The sequence below is a fragment of the Xiphias gladius genome, chromosome 19 (assembly GCF_016859285.1).
Source record: "Xiphias gladius isolate SHS-SW01 ecotype Sanya breed wild chromosome 19, ASM1685928v1, whole genome shotgun sequence".
Classification (NCBI taxonomy): domain Eukaryota; kingdom Metazoa; phylum Chordata; class Actinopteri; order Istiophoriformes; family Xiphiidae; genus Xiphias; species Xiphias gladius.
In genome coordinates, this window is record NC_053418.1 from 4938926 (window position 1) to 4952780 (window position 13855).

The 13855-nt window shown below is 44.3% G+C and overlaps 1 protein-coding gene across 17 annotated transcripts in view; it reads left to right on the forward strand.

Moving 5' to 3' along the window:
• camk2b1 (calcium/calmodulin-dependent protein kinase (CaM kinase) II beta 1) overlaps positions 1–13855 on the forward strand; it is a 76256-nt gene that overhangs the window by 7360 nt on the left and 55041 nt on the right. For all 17 annotated transcript variants that reach the window (XM_040155782.1, XM_040155786.1, XM_040155785.1 and 14 more), the window contains exons 3-5: positions 7068–7127; positions 7762–7816; positions 9023–9088. In XM_040155782.1, the coding sequence (XP_040011716.1) occupies positions 7068–7127; positions 7762–7816; positions 9023–9088 (181 nt within the window). The remainder of the gene's footprint in view (positions 1–7067; positions 7128–7761; positions 7817–9022; positions 9089–13855) is intronic.

Here is a 13855-nt window from a genome sequence, read left to right on the forward strand (position 1 = left end):
CAGTTATGAATATTGTGCTCTGTATGTTGTGGTGATATGATGTGGAACAGGATATTTGGAAAATGTTAGACTGCAATGTTTGAATATTCAGGTTAAAGCAGTGTGTGCTCCTCTTCTCCAGAACGCATGGAGCATGGAAAAATTGTAGTGCTAATAAGTAAGTGATATGATGTTGCTATACACTTTTCTTCATTGTATTTCAGCGTACTCTTTCCAGCTACAGTAGACGTGAGACAAAAATGACTATTGCAACCTTCACAGTTCCTTAAGCACAAAAACGAAAACAAATGTGTTTTCTTTTTTTCAGCCTTTAAAGGGTTTGTAGAGGATATATGATAAACTGGCATTTTTCCGCTGTTTCAGCTTTCCTGCGTAGCCATGACCGAAAGTGTAATGCTAATCTAAACTTCAAACTGTTCCGCTTTCCCAAATTGATGTTCGTTTTTAAGTGAATGTGTGGGGTTGTTTAGTTTTTCTGCTACTGTGCCACAGAATAATTCAAATGGATTCACTGAGTAATGTCTACGACAAGATGGAAAAAAGCGAGACAAAGAGAGGTTATATCACAATTTTTTCTTCATGTCACAACAAAGAAATAAGATTGAAAAAAAAAAAAAAAACGAGATGGCAAACCACCATTTGTTACATCACATTATCCTCGGCAGCAGTTATGTCACTCTTGTCATATTTTGACTGTGTCAGTGCACCGAGCATCTTTTAATGAGATTAAACCCATCCTAGATGATCCTGCTGCTCATAGCAGCAGGTTAAGAGTTACACACACACAGACACACACACACACACACACACACACACACACACAGAATAAATAATTCATCTATAGGTTGTGCTATCGTTGGACCTATATATTTCACTCCAGCTGCTTTATCAGGGAGTGCAGCTGCTCGCAGCTTTCCACCATATTTCAGAGGCACAGCGTAATCTCCCTGCTTCAACATTTGATAGGAGGGCTGATCTGACCTGACTTGGGTGGTGCGCGAGGCTTGTGGTGCGCTCCTTACTAATGGATGAGCCATGTTCGATGAAACAGAAGAGCCGGCAGAGCGGCTGCATACTACTTCTACTCCGGGCCCTATTTATAACTCCATGACCTATCTGACATGGGCTGCTCCGGCCAGGTTTCACGGCCGCCGTGATGACTCGCTCGCTCCACTTTAGAAGTGGGATTTGCTCTCGCTCGTTTTGTTGTCGGGATCGCTCACAGACGGCAGGTAAGGTCGGTGAGCTTAGAAGCCCCGGTTGCAGAAACTCAAGAGGAGCGTTTGTTTGGGACTGGCAGATGGAGATGGTAGACGAGAGGAGGGGAGGGGTCATGTGAGAGAAGGCACCCCAGGCACTTGGCAGCTGAGGGCCATGCGCCTGTACGCCTACATGCCTTTAGCACGGGACTCTCATCTGACTCTCTCTCTGTCTTTCTCTCTGGCACACACATACTCATACAAATATTCAGACAGCCATAGCAGAGGAGCGGAGACTGTGATGCAGTTAGTCAACTGCACAGTGAATCTATTACAGTTACAACGAGAAAAGACTGAGGATTTTTGTTTTCTATTATTATTGTAGTCTAAATACTTGGAGCCGTGACGGCTCACTGAGTCAAAAGTCACAAAATACGACTCGGTCATGACATTAAACGTAAGCTTTTATGAGTTTCTGAATAAACATGGTTTAAACAGGAACACGAGGAAGGATGAGATACAACAAGGTAAAAGACTGCGCATAGGGTAACACACCGGCAGACAAAGCCAGGCTTCTCCCCTGTGTGTAATATCTTCCAGCCACCCCACCTCACTCCATCCCCTTCAGCAGCCGCCAAACGGTGGATGCCAATCCAACACATGTCAACAGGAAATGTAGGGCAGGTCTGTTGGGCAAGGCTTCTAGCCAATCACAGTGCTTGTTTATCGGCTGTGATCTCTGTACAGGGGATGCCAGAGGTGGCTGTATGGCCGGCCTTGTAATTTATCATGATGGAGAGTAGTTGTGCTTGTGTGTGTGTATATACAGGTGTGTGTGTGTGTCTGTGCGTGTGTGCGCGCGGCGTTCGAGAGTCACCTGCAATGCAGTAGCAGTAATCTGACCTGGTTTTGGCCAGCCAGGTTCGTGTCAAAGTCAAATAACCGGGACAGATGTAGTCACCTCAGTCGAGTGCGCATTAAACCTTATTATTAAGCCTTATTATGAAATCAAATCACTTCAGCTGTAATTACACACATAAGTAAATCCTGATTTCTTAGTAATACTTTTTTTTTTTTTTATTACCAACTACACTGTCTGCTTGTATGTTTAAAATTTTGAGCAGCATTTCACTTTTACATGAAGATCCCACCACCCACGTTTTGTCGAGTGGCATGTTGTCGTCAAACTGAAAGACGACACGCAACAGTGCCCTCAGGGGACCTAGACATTTTTTCGGTTGCTTATTCTATGTTGTCCACTGAATCAGTTATGATTTTTCTCTGACACTGTCATATAACCTCCCCGCAAGGATCAAGCTTGATCTTAAATTTAGAGGCTGCATTATGGCACCGTGTCCCTCTGTCATGCCATTACTGTAAAATCAATGGGAAACAGCAAGGCTCATGACTTAAACATGGTCGTGTCCCGACCTCCCTGACCACAGCGCAGCTCGTACCCGAACATTTCCCAGCTGGCAAGAGTCATCCCAGCGTTGCGGGTCAAATGTTCTGAGTGGTTATATCTGGCTGTCTTTGTGGCTGTCTTTTTACATCCCTTCCCCTCTTGGGACTTAGGTCCTCGCTGGTGATGATTAACCCAAATTTATTCCTCTCCGCTCTGCTCCTCCAACACATACTGTAGGTTCCCACAGCCGTCACTGAAGGCTGTCCTTGGGTTATCGCTCTCAGTGAACACTCGGTGTTCTTACGTTCTCCTCTGCCACCTATCTCCTCCTGCTTGTCCTCTTTTCCTCCACTTCCTCTTTCATTCCCCTCAGGACCAGTCTTCACCCCCCCCCACATTTCTTAGTTACCCTGCTGCATCAGAAGCGCCGGCTTTGGTATCTTGACTGACCGGCTGTTTGACTGACTGACTAAATGAATATTTGACTGGCTCACTGAGCTCTGAAGCAGCCTGCATTACCACTGCTACATGGCCCCAGTTGCAGACGGTAAACAGATTACGGGAAGCGAAACACTAAGGAGGTTACGTTTTGATCCCATTTGTGTTGTGTGTTTCAAAAAACAGAAGAAAATAATTTTTGGCCTTAAGGAATAGGGTGTTTCAAACGGGTTTATTTTTTAAAGAATCTCTTTTGAAAAAAGCTGGCACATGTGTAATTGTCTGTCACTTTCCATTTGACTGAGCATCATAATACAGCTGATAGTTTAAAATTTCTGCAACACTTTGTTAAATTAACGATTAACACCTGACACACATGAAGTTTACTGTGGGTTTTTAAATGCTTCCTCAGCCCCAACCGTCCAACCCTGTCTCTCGTATACTTCTGAACCGTTGCCGCCAGGAGGTGGTTGGACCGGATGGCGGGCGTACAAAGCGCGCGACTGTAACGCCGAAGGCCGGGGTTCACATCCAGAGTCCCGTTTGTGGTCAGGTTTAAGCAACAAAGGCGTTTTGGTTAAGGTTAGAGAAAGGTCGTGGTTTTTGTTAAGTGTGTATAACCATGTTGTGTCTGAAGTCACTGTGAACTTTTTCCGTATTAAACCGGACCTCGATCTTTCCCTGACCTTAACCAAGTGCTGTGAGAGTCTAAACGTGACCATTAAAAAGTTTGACAATGCTGGAGTCACTACAGGGGGGATATTATTCTGCAAGGTCAGATGGTTTGGCGGAAAACAAGTACGTCGTCTGTGAACATTTTACTGATATGTCCAATATCATCGTATCTGCAATTTGCCAAATACGTAAATGAACAACGTATCCTCATTATGTTAATAGAAAACGTAAACCGGTCACAGTTACGTTTCCCTCAAAATGCTTTGCTTTTGCAGATCAGTTGTGCATAAAAATAATTTCTAGGAGACAGGGTTTGAACGTCAGTAGCAGCCAACGCAGTTCATCCATCCATCCATTTGTTCCGTCCACCCAGCCAACCGAGCCGCTCTCCATCCCTCCTTGCATCATCTATCCATTCAACCACTGATCCATTTTTATTCTCAGCATCTACAAAACACTGACCACCTCATTAAGCGACTATCTGTATTCAGAACTACAGTTTTGGGGACATCAGATAAAACTATGACACCCTAGACCATCTTGACGATTCCTCCACTGCCAACACTGAATTAACCCCAACCCTGCCCCTCACCCCCAGCCATCGGTCTGCCATCGGTCTGCCATCGGTCTCCCATCGGCAGGTCATATGTCTCTCACAGTGTTGGCTGTAGGTTTTATCCGCCGTCGATCCATCCAGCCTGATAAAGTTGGGGTAAAGGACCTGAATAGCGACGTTTCTTGTCACAGAGGAGGCTGTATGTCTCCTCTTAAGTCATCTCCAGCTGTAAATCTTAACTTATGTACGACTTAACTTTCAGTTAAGTCGTACATATGTATTACAGTTTTGCAGTTTCCATGCTTAATATCACAGAATATATATAACAGAATATCATTTTGTCAGCATTATTGAAACAGTGTGATTTATATACTGGCTTAACTTTAGATAAGATAGATAAGAAAGTAAATGATGAAGACATTCAATTTCTTTATTAAGTCGATATTAATTAAAAACAAAGAATAGTTTTTACCATTACACCTAGCAATATGATTTCCGCCTGAGCCTTTAGTTATACAGTCCTCCAGCGATGTGCAGATAACAAAGGCTCGGTCTGGCCGTCTGGTAGACTAAGCCAAGTTGAACCACAGCGCTTTCTCCGAGCCAATTCTGTACTTGCAGAGTAATGTCAGCAGATGCCACTGACAGAATGAAATGTGACGCTTGCGCTTGTGACATGCTTTCCACCATTTGGCATTGTAGTGTGATGTATAACATACCTGGGAGTGTTCAACACAAGTGGACAGTTGGTAATTTTTAAAACGCGGGGCGCTGGGCAGCCAGTCAGGGTGGCTTTAGCCGGAGCGGAAGCAAGGCAGTGCTTCGTGAGGAAACTTAAAAAGATGCGATCCTTCCCGGACAGGGGCCTTATTTGGGATGATAATTCATTGATACCTATTCCCAAGTGATTAACAGATATCTTATTCAGTGTATTTCTGAGAACACTGATGAGCTGCGAAGAGATACGAAGAGATGCAAAAAGGGAAAAAAAAACAACATTCAGCGTGTCCATAACCTTCTCCAAAACCAAAATGAAAAATTAAAAAACATATAAATAGAGTGAGAAAAAAAAAGACAAGTAGCAGGCGGTGGTCGTTGAAACAACAGCAACAGAAAGACAGCAACCAGGCTTTGTGTGTATCCATCGCCCTTGCATTCTTCCTCCTTCCTTCCTCCTCCTCTGTCCCCCCCTTCAGCCCTCCTCCACTCCTTTCTCCGCCTCCCTCCTCTCATCTTCTAAGACTATAATCACTGGGCTTACACTTCACTGTCACTCCTCAATGCCAGCGTGAGTGTGTGCGCTTGTGTGTTGCCAGTCTATTTGTGTGCCTGTGTGTACCGTATATATGTGTGTGTGTGTGTGTGTGTGTGTGTGTGTGTGTGTTTTATAAGCCCATGCAACGTGTACATGGGTGTGGGTGAACACATGCGTTTCACACATGTTCTATGCTCTCTGCTGTGCTCTGCAGGCAGGCACATGCAGGGTGGTCCACCCACTTAGTGCGGCTATGCGTGTCTGTATGTGGGCTAAGATTGCTGCTTGCTTGATAACCATTGAATCCAGGTTGGCTAGCATCATTAAGCCGTTATATAAGAGCATACGTGCGCGCACACGCACGCACGCACGCACACACACGCACGCACGCACACACACACACGTAAATACACAATCTACATACAAGACAGGTCTGTTTATCACACAGTAAGTTAGCAGGCCTGTTTTCTGACTCACAGAGAATATCATAATATTTTTGGTACAGTATGATAGAAATAGTTTGAAAGGTGAAAAGTGTGAATTTTGGTAGTATCTTGTGTTTTTCATACTGTGGAGTGTTTTTTTTTTGTTTTTTGTTTTTTTTTTTGCGGCAAGATACGCAGCGGTGTACCAGCCAAGGCGCAGGGAAGGAGATGATGCTAGTTAGGAAACATGGCCGTAAACAGTGAAGGCCTCTGTCTTTCAGTCCGGCTCACGCGTGTGTAATGGAACAGATGCGCTACTATTTTAATCGGTCCAGCTGTCTACGCGGGCTGCGTCAAGGCTCCCGGTTTACTCACGCCATATGCTCGTAAACTCGGCCGGAAGCGTGTTTTTACGCTCGGGGTGTATTTAAAACTGGCTCTGGGTTTGGGGGAAATGTCATCATTTCCCCTTGTTGTATATCGAAATGGCACAGCAATGACTACTGGCTGCCACTGCTATTGTGGCATGACTGTCGAAAGAAGCAGCACCTTGCCTTGCCTTGTACATCCATTGTTTTTAAAACTTCTGCCCCCACGTTGACATCCAACCCCTCGTTTCAACTCTTTTACTTTTAGTCTGATGATCTGTCCATCCACCAGGGAAGACGCTCTGCTACACCATGGACCCTGTGAAAACCTGGAGAAAGAAGGCACTCCAGCTTTTTCAGATTTAAACCCACTGGCTTGATCTACGTGCTGTTCTGTGTTTGTCTGTGTGTGTGTGTGTGTGTGTGTGTGTGTGTGTGTGTGTGTGTGTGTGTGTGTGTGTGTGTGTGTGTGTGTGTGTGTGTGTGTGTGTGTGTGTGTGTGTGTGAATCATGTCAGACACAACTGATTGGAACTTTTTTTTTTTTAATCAAACTTTGTAAAATGACACATCTCACCATTTTCACATTTAGCTCGATGGTCCAACGTGGGTTGCTACAACATTAGGTCATAATGACACGGTGTATTTGGAGTCAGATTTTAAGAATAACTCCTCGTTATCTCTCTCTCTCTCTCGCTCTCTCTCGCTCTCTTCTTCTTCTTTGTCTCTCTGCCTCTGTCCCTTCAGATCACCAGAAGCTGGAGCGAGAGGCTCGGATTTGTCGCCTGTTGAAACACCCCAACATCGGTGAGGATGTGTCTTTCTATTTTTGCTCCTCTTGGCACCGGCCTCAGTTTCCCAAAAGCTTGTTTTGATTTTGCATAACATCTGTTTATTGCTTCCTAATGCAAAATAAATCACATTTCCACTGCTTTTTTTGAAGACAAATCAATTTGTTAGTGTTAACCAAAACTTCAAACCAATTTATTACAAGGTAACACAAAATCCAATTCAGCTGTTATTGATGATCAGAAAATAATGTAGTACTAGCAATAGACAGTAGTGTAATACACACATTTTAAATTAATATCCCTCTATTTCTGTTGATTAAGTTATTGCCAGAACTCCCAACCATACTGTAAATATATGCGATGTAGAACTCATTTATTATGACTCCCTGCTGTTTCTGCCCCACACACACTCTCACTCCCGCTTCATCTCTTTTTTTTTTTTTTAATCTCCTAGTTAAAATGCAGCAGTGTTATTCTGTGTTATGCAGAAATGGTTCCACCAAGGCTGGGTGCATTTTACAAAATAGTAGTAGTTTACAGGATCCGGCAATAGTGAGACAAGGAACTGCTAATAAAACACGTTCAAAATAATGTTAAATACAAAGACACACTGACATTTATCTCTCAATCTGTCGATCTTTCTCTTCCAGTTCGTCTTCATGACAGTATATCAGAGGAAGGGTTCCACTACCTCCTGTTTGACTTGTAAGTCATCCTCTCCTCCTCTCCTCATCTCCTCTCCTCTCCCCTCCTCTCCTCTCCTCTCCTCTCCTCTCTTCTCCCCTCCTCCCCTCTCCTTTCCTCTCCTCTCCTCTCCTATCCTGTCCTCTCCTCTCCTCCTCTCCTCTCCTCTCCCCAACCCCCCTCTCCTCTCCTCTCTCCCTCCTCTCCTCTCCTCTCCTCTCTTCTCCCCTCCTATCCTCCTCTCCTCTCCTCTCCTCTCTCCTCTCCCCTCCTCTCCTCTCCTCCTCTCCTCTCCTCTCCCCTCCTCTCCTCTCCTCTCCTCTCCCCTCCTCTCCTCTCCTCTCCTCTCCTCTCCTCTCCCCTCCTCTCCCCTCCTCTCCTTTCCCCTCCTCTCCCCTCCTCTTCCCTCCTCTCCTCTCTCCTCCTCCTCTCCTCTCTCTCCTCTCCCCTCCCTCCTCCTCTCTCTCCCTCCTCTCCTCTCCTCCTCCTCTCTCCTCTCCCTATCCCCTCCTCTCTCCTCTCCTCTCCTATCCCCTCCTCTCCCCTCCTCTTCCATCCTCTCCTCTCCTCTCCTCCTCTCCTCTCCTCTCCTCTCCTCTCTCCCCTCCTCTCCTCTCCTCTCCTCTCCCCTCCTCTCCTCTCCTCTCCTCCTCTCTCTCCTCTCCCCTCCTCTCCTCTCCTCTCCTCTCCTCTCCTCTCCTCTCCCCTCCTCTCCTTTCCTCTCCTCTCCCCTCCTCTCCTCTCCTCTCCTCTCCTCTCCTCTCCTCTCCTCTCCTCCCCTCTCCCCTCCTCTCCTCTCCTCTCAGCATCATACCTGCTCATCTTCTGCCCCTTTTCTTCTTCCTCCCCCACCTCTATTCCCCACCCTTCCCTACATATACAATTACATAACTCTCCCCTATATTTGCCCCCACCACCACCACCACCTCCACCACCCACGCCCTCCACATCCATCACTCGGCAATTTCTTCTAGTTTCCATGGTAACAGTGTGGTGGGAAGGGGGAGGAAGGGAGGATTGGGGGAGAGGGGGATGCTGCAGGAAACAACAAATGAAGAAGGAATCCTTGCATTGTTACTTTTACAGTATCCCCCACCCGCCCCCACCTCCTTCCAATCCAAGCATCCCCAATTTTAATAAAAAGTGTGTGTGTCTGTGTTTGTGTGTGTGCGTGCGTGCGTGCGTGCGTGCGTGCTTGCGTGTGTGTGTGTGTGTGTGTGCGCGCAGGGTGACCGGAGGTGAACTGTTTGAGGACATCGTAGCCAGAGAGTATTACAGCGAGGCCGATGCCAGGTAGGAGCGCAGCCTTCACCCCTGTGTGTGTGAAAGGGCTTCCTGTCCTCAACTGGTCTGCGTCTTCTGTTGTCTTCTCCTGCCTGTGGTTTTTTACTTGTACGCTGTATTTTTACTTTCGTTTCGTGACTCTCCTTTCTACTCTTCAATCCTCCTCCTCTCACTTTCCTCTTTACTACTATACTTTTTTTCCCCCGTTTCTGCTCCTCACATTCCTACACAGCATATTTTCCTATTCTTTGCTTCTTTTATCTCTGGACTTCTGTTCTTGTCATGTTTGTTTTTTCCTCTTCCGTTTCTGTTGCTTTTTCTCATCTCTGCTGGTAGCTGTTTTCCTTTCTCTGTTTCTGTTAACGTCAACGTCACTGCCTCCTCTTTTCATAGCCATACTACAACATTCACAAATCCTCTCTTTCACTATTCCTCCTCTGTCCTTTGCTTCTTTTTCTTTTTTACATCAGTGCCACAGCACTTCACTTCTCACACTGACACAGGAGTTACCTTTATGTCCAGTCCAAGGTTTGACCAATATGGGTTTTTGAAAACCAAATCAGATTTTTAAAAATCAGCTTTTCAGATCTGCAAAGTGTGGTGAATGTTGTTGGCGAGTCAGTTTTGGACCATAAAAAACCCATGTAGAAGTAAAGTAAAACTGACATTGAATGTCATTGAATGTTTTGCATGTAATAAATGGACATGTGATTTCTGCCAGTGTAACACATGCCACAGCAAGAAGCACAAGGAAAAATGGTGTTGACTTATACGTCTTCAAATTTCTTGTTCTCTCAAAAACAAAAAAGTGTGTAAAACAGTAATTAGATCATGACACAGGAAACTCTAAACCCCAGGAAATAACATGTAACCTTGCGATGATAAAAAACTGCATCATCGATATTTGTATTGGCATCAACGAACTCTTACTGGTCAAACCTTCAGTATGTTTCTTTTGAATGATCAAGTTAGCTTGGCTGGCGCAGGTGGTCCAGGGTAGACCCCTATACTGTTATGCTGCCCCCCCTTCATTTTTCCCTTGTGCCACCCCTTACTCAAAAAGTGGGAGAGATAAGAACGGCTGTGTAAGCAAAACCAAACAAATGGCCCTGCCCACCTGTAGTGTTGGTGTGTATGTGAACAGTCTCCCCGTCTTTCTCTCTTTTCTTTTCTTTTCTTTTCTTTTCTCGATTTTCATTCAGCCCTCTTCTTTACTTTCTCTTTCACGCCCCACCACCTTCCATGCTGTTTCATATCTCTCACTCCCACCACTCGTGCTGACTCATCGACACACACAGTTCAACTTTGGCGGAAGAGGAAATGGAGTAGCGGGTGGGGGGGGGGCAGGCAGTAGGCTGAGAGAAGAGTGAGAGAGATACCTGAAAATGACAGTTGTAACGTGGGTGTTGAGTCCATTCAGCAACATTAAAAGTGAAACTGAATAGTCTGATATTGTAGAAAATCACGTCAGTATGCAACGGTAAATGTGAGTCTTTAGCCCTTGGTGTCTGTTCTTGTACCATGAGAATAGGGAACTCAGGCAATTGGCGCAAAGTCTTATTTGTCCAACCAGTTTGCAAGTTTGGAAATTTGCCTCATTAATATCCTTGGGTATGAAGTAATCCTAGACCGGGTTGCCTGTTCCATGGATATAGATAATAGGCACCACTCTTGCTCAAGCAATGAATGCATTTGTTTGACATCGTTTTTCTTCAGACTGTATAGAATGCAAGGGTTTTTTTTTTTTTTTCCTGTACCCCCGTATCCCATCCAGCGTTTGCATTGCTGGGTCATGTTCAATCCCAGTGCTAATCACAGAGCCACCGGGTAGCCAAAGATGAAATTTTAACTATTTTAATTGTGCACATCGAGTAGTCTTAAAAACACGTTTCAAATGGGGGCAAAACTTTGGCCCGCAGCTCAGCTTTTGGTCCCTGCAGTAAGCTCCATCACCCAGTAGAACAAACCTTATAGGCTACGGCTTATTTTTTATAGTCCTTATCTAGTATACTTTTTTCAGACCGGTTGCCTGATTAGCTCCTAGGATGGATTGAATATACATAATGTATCTAGAATCCTTTTTTTTTTTTTTTTTTTTTTGGTTGACTGGTTGACAGCTGCTGCTGCCGTGCCTCAAAGCAGCAACGACGGACGGCTAAGAGGGCCAACTGTCACTCACAGTGAAAAGGTCACATCCCACAGTTTTCTCTTAATTTGTTCTCTTTAATGCAAACAGGCAAATCCTGGATTCTAGAAAATATTTTAAAAAAAACGTGTGTTAAAGGGTATAAAGGAAAAAAAAAAATTAAACTTGAAATGTAACGGTCCCTTCTCATGACCTGTTAAAAGCATTTGGAGCTACCAACATACATAAATGCCTTTTTGTCATTTCAAGTGCATTTGTGGCAGAAGTTGTGTAAAAGACAAATGCAAAATATACTCAAATTATTTTTGTACTTGTTCCATTAAGATAAAAAAATAAACAAATAAATTATATATATATATATATATCTCAATGCAAATATGATTGTACAGTGTGTGGAAAATCCCTTCCATCCCTTTAGCTTAATGCAACTCATTTAAAAAGACCTTTTTTTTTTTTTTTTTCACATGAAACATCAAAATATGTGGTTACAACTAGAAAATCCCCTCTTAATGTATCTAGAGGTGCTGACAGCATATCTGAGGCAGCCAGAGAGAGATGTATATAATAGAAAATCGGACTTTCAGTTGCAAAATTTCTGTTCTGATGGATGGCTCAAACTGTTTAAGAAATAACAAACCGACAGCCCTAAATCCTACAGCATGGCAGAGGTAAACTCATTTACACACACACACAAAAACACATCGTATACCCAAACGAATAAGTATATTGCTCCTTCAAAGGAGAGAGAGAGATGAAGAAAGAGAGTGTGTATGTGTGTGTATTATTGCCATTGTAACTGACAAGGAGTTAACGAAACAATGACAAAATATCAGTTAGATTAGCTGTAGCTGTGTTGTGCTGTTTACTCGTGAGTTTCACACTGATGATAAGGATCTTTATATCACACAGGCTCAGCGTCTGCAGGCAATAAATGTGGTGTTTTCTACAAGGCACTTCCCATCATCTCTCTTACTGAATACATATATTGCCAAAAGATAATGAAAGAAGTCTTTATTGTATATTTATTGTATATCAAAACATAAAGTTCAATATAATGTATTGCGCAGCAAAGCTGACGTTGACATAAGAGACGATATGAGATGAGTCCTCTTCTCCCTTATTTTCGCTGTAAGCAGTACAGAGTTGTTGCAGATGAAACCTTATGGTCTTTAATATTAAAGCTCTGCCGTTAATGTTCAAGAGTACTGGATCTTTTTGCTTTCCTGCACCTTGGAGGACCTGCGAAGCTGCAACAGATTTGTTGCCCCTTTACACTGGTGGATAAACTTTGGGTTTGTCCGCCAAACGGTGGGCTAGTCGCTCAAATCATGAGTGACAATTTAAAAAAGAGGCTGGCTTGTTCTGTTCTCGCTTTCGCTCGCAGTCATTAATTTTCTTAAAAGTTGTGCTCGAGGTAAAGGATTCCAGTGTTGTAATGATCTGGGATTCATGCCTGTTCGTCTCCGGTGCACCAAGGAGGACAGCTGTGTTGTCGAAACGGCATTTGAAGCAGTCTCCAAAAACTGCCAGCGAATTTCTCCTCATGCCTGATGCCGAGCAGCTTGCGTTCTGGCTTTGGTCCAGTCGTTTTGGCCACGTAACAAAGACGTTACCTGTATCCAGCTCCTTACTGGTCTTGATGTCTCTTTGGTAAATGTAGAAAGTGTTTTGTTTGTTTGTTTGTTTTTTTCAATTTTAAGAAGTTGTACACCTATCTTTGTGAGGAGCAGTTTGAGTTTTAGACTTTGGGAGTCAGGATATTTTTGGAAGGTGAGGACATTTCGGCTGGTCCTCGCTTTGGGACAGGCCTTCAGAAGGCTACTTGAGGGTTAAGACTTGGTTTTACGGTTCAAATTAGGTTTAGGTTAGATTTAGGGTAACGGTTGGGGTTTGGCATTTAGTTGTGATGGGTGTGTGTGTGTGTGTGTGTGTGTGTGTGTGTGTGTGTGTGTGTGTAGGCTGCCATGTGCTGTACCTACCGCATGCTGCACTACTGATAACCTCCTATCTAAACCCCCTAGTGATAACCCTTGCAATACTAGCCCCTGGCTCAGGGACACACACGCATACACACAAACACATACAAACACACATACACACACACACAAAACACAGCGCAGACTTTCCTTTCCTTTCTGAATGTGTCATCCAGGCCAGCACCCTAACACCCCCCCCCCCCGACTCCCTTGGAGACCAGCAAGAAGTGGGACTCTAATTAGCAACATTAATTAGTCCCTCTCTCTCTCTCTCACACACAAACACACGCACAAACGCACACACCCATGCGCTCACATAGACCCCAAACTGTGCTGCATCACACCTTCTTGCCCCCTGTGGGAATCTATCAGAGCTTCTCCTCAGTAGTGTCCGAGTGGATGGAGGCTATTAGGAGTAAAACTTGGGAGTGAATTACACCTAAAGCTGAATTCGGGAATTTTCCCTCACAGACACTTTCAACAACAAGGTCCTAGAAAAACAGCCCTGTTGAATTATTAAGTTGTTCTGGCAAACATGTTAGCAAATGATATTCTAATATCCACACACCTTTTAGGAGTAGCCTGCTAATCCCTGAAAAAAAGAAACCAATCGGCGTCTTTATCTACTGGAAAGCTGAGAACCGATGCCTTGCA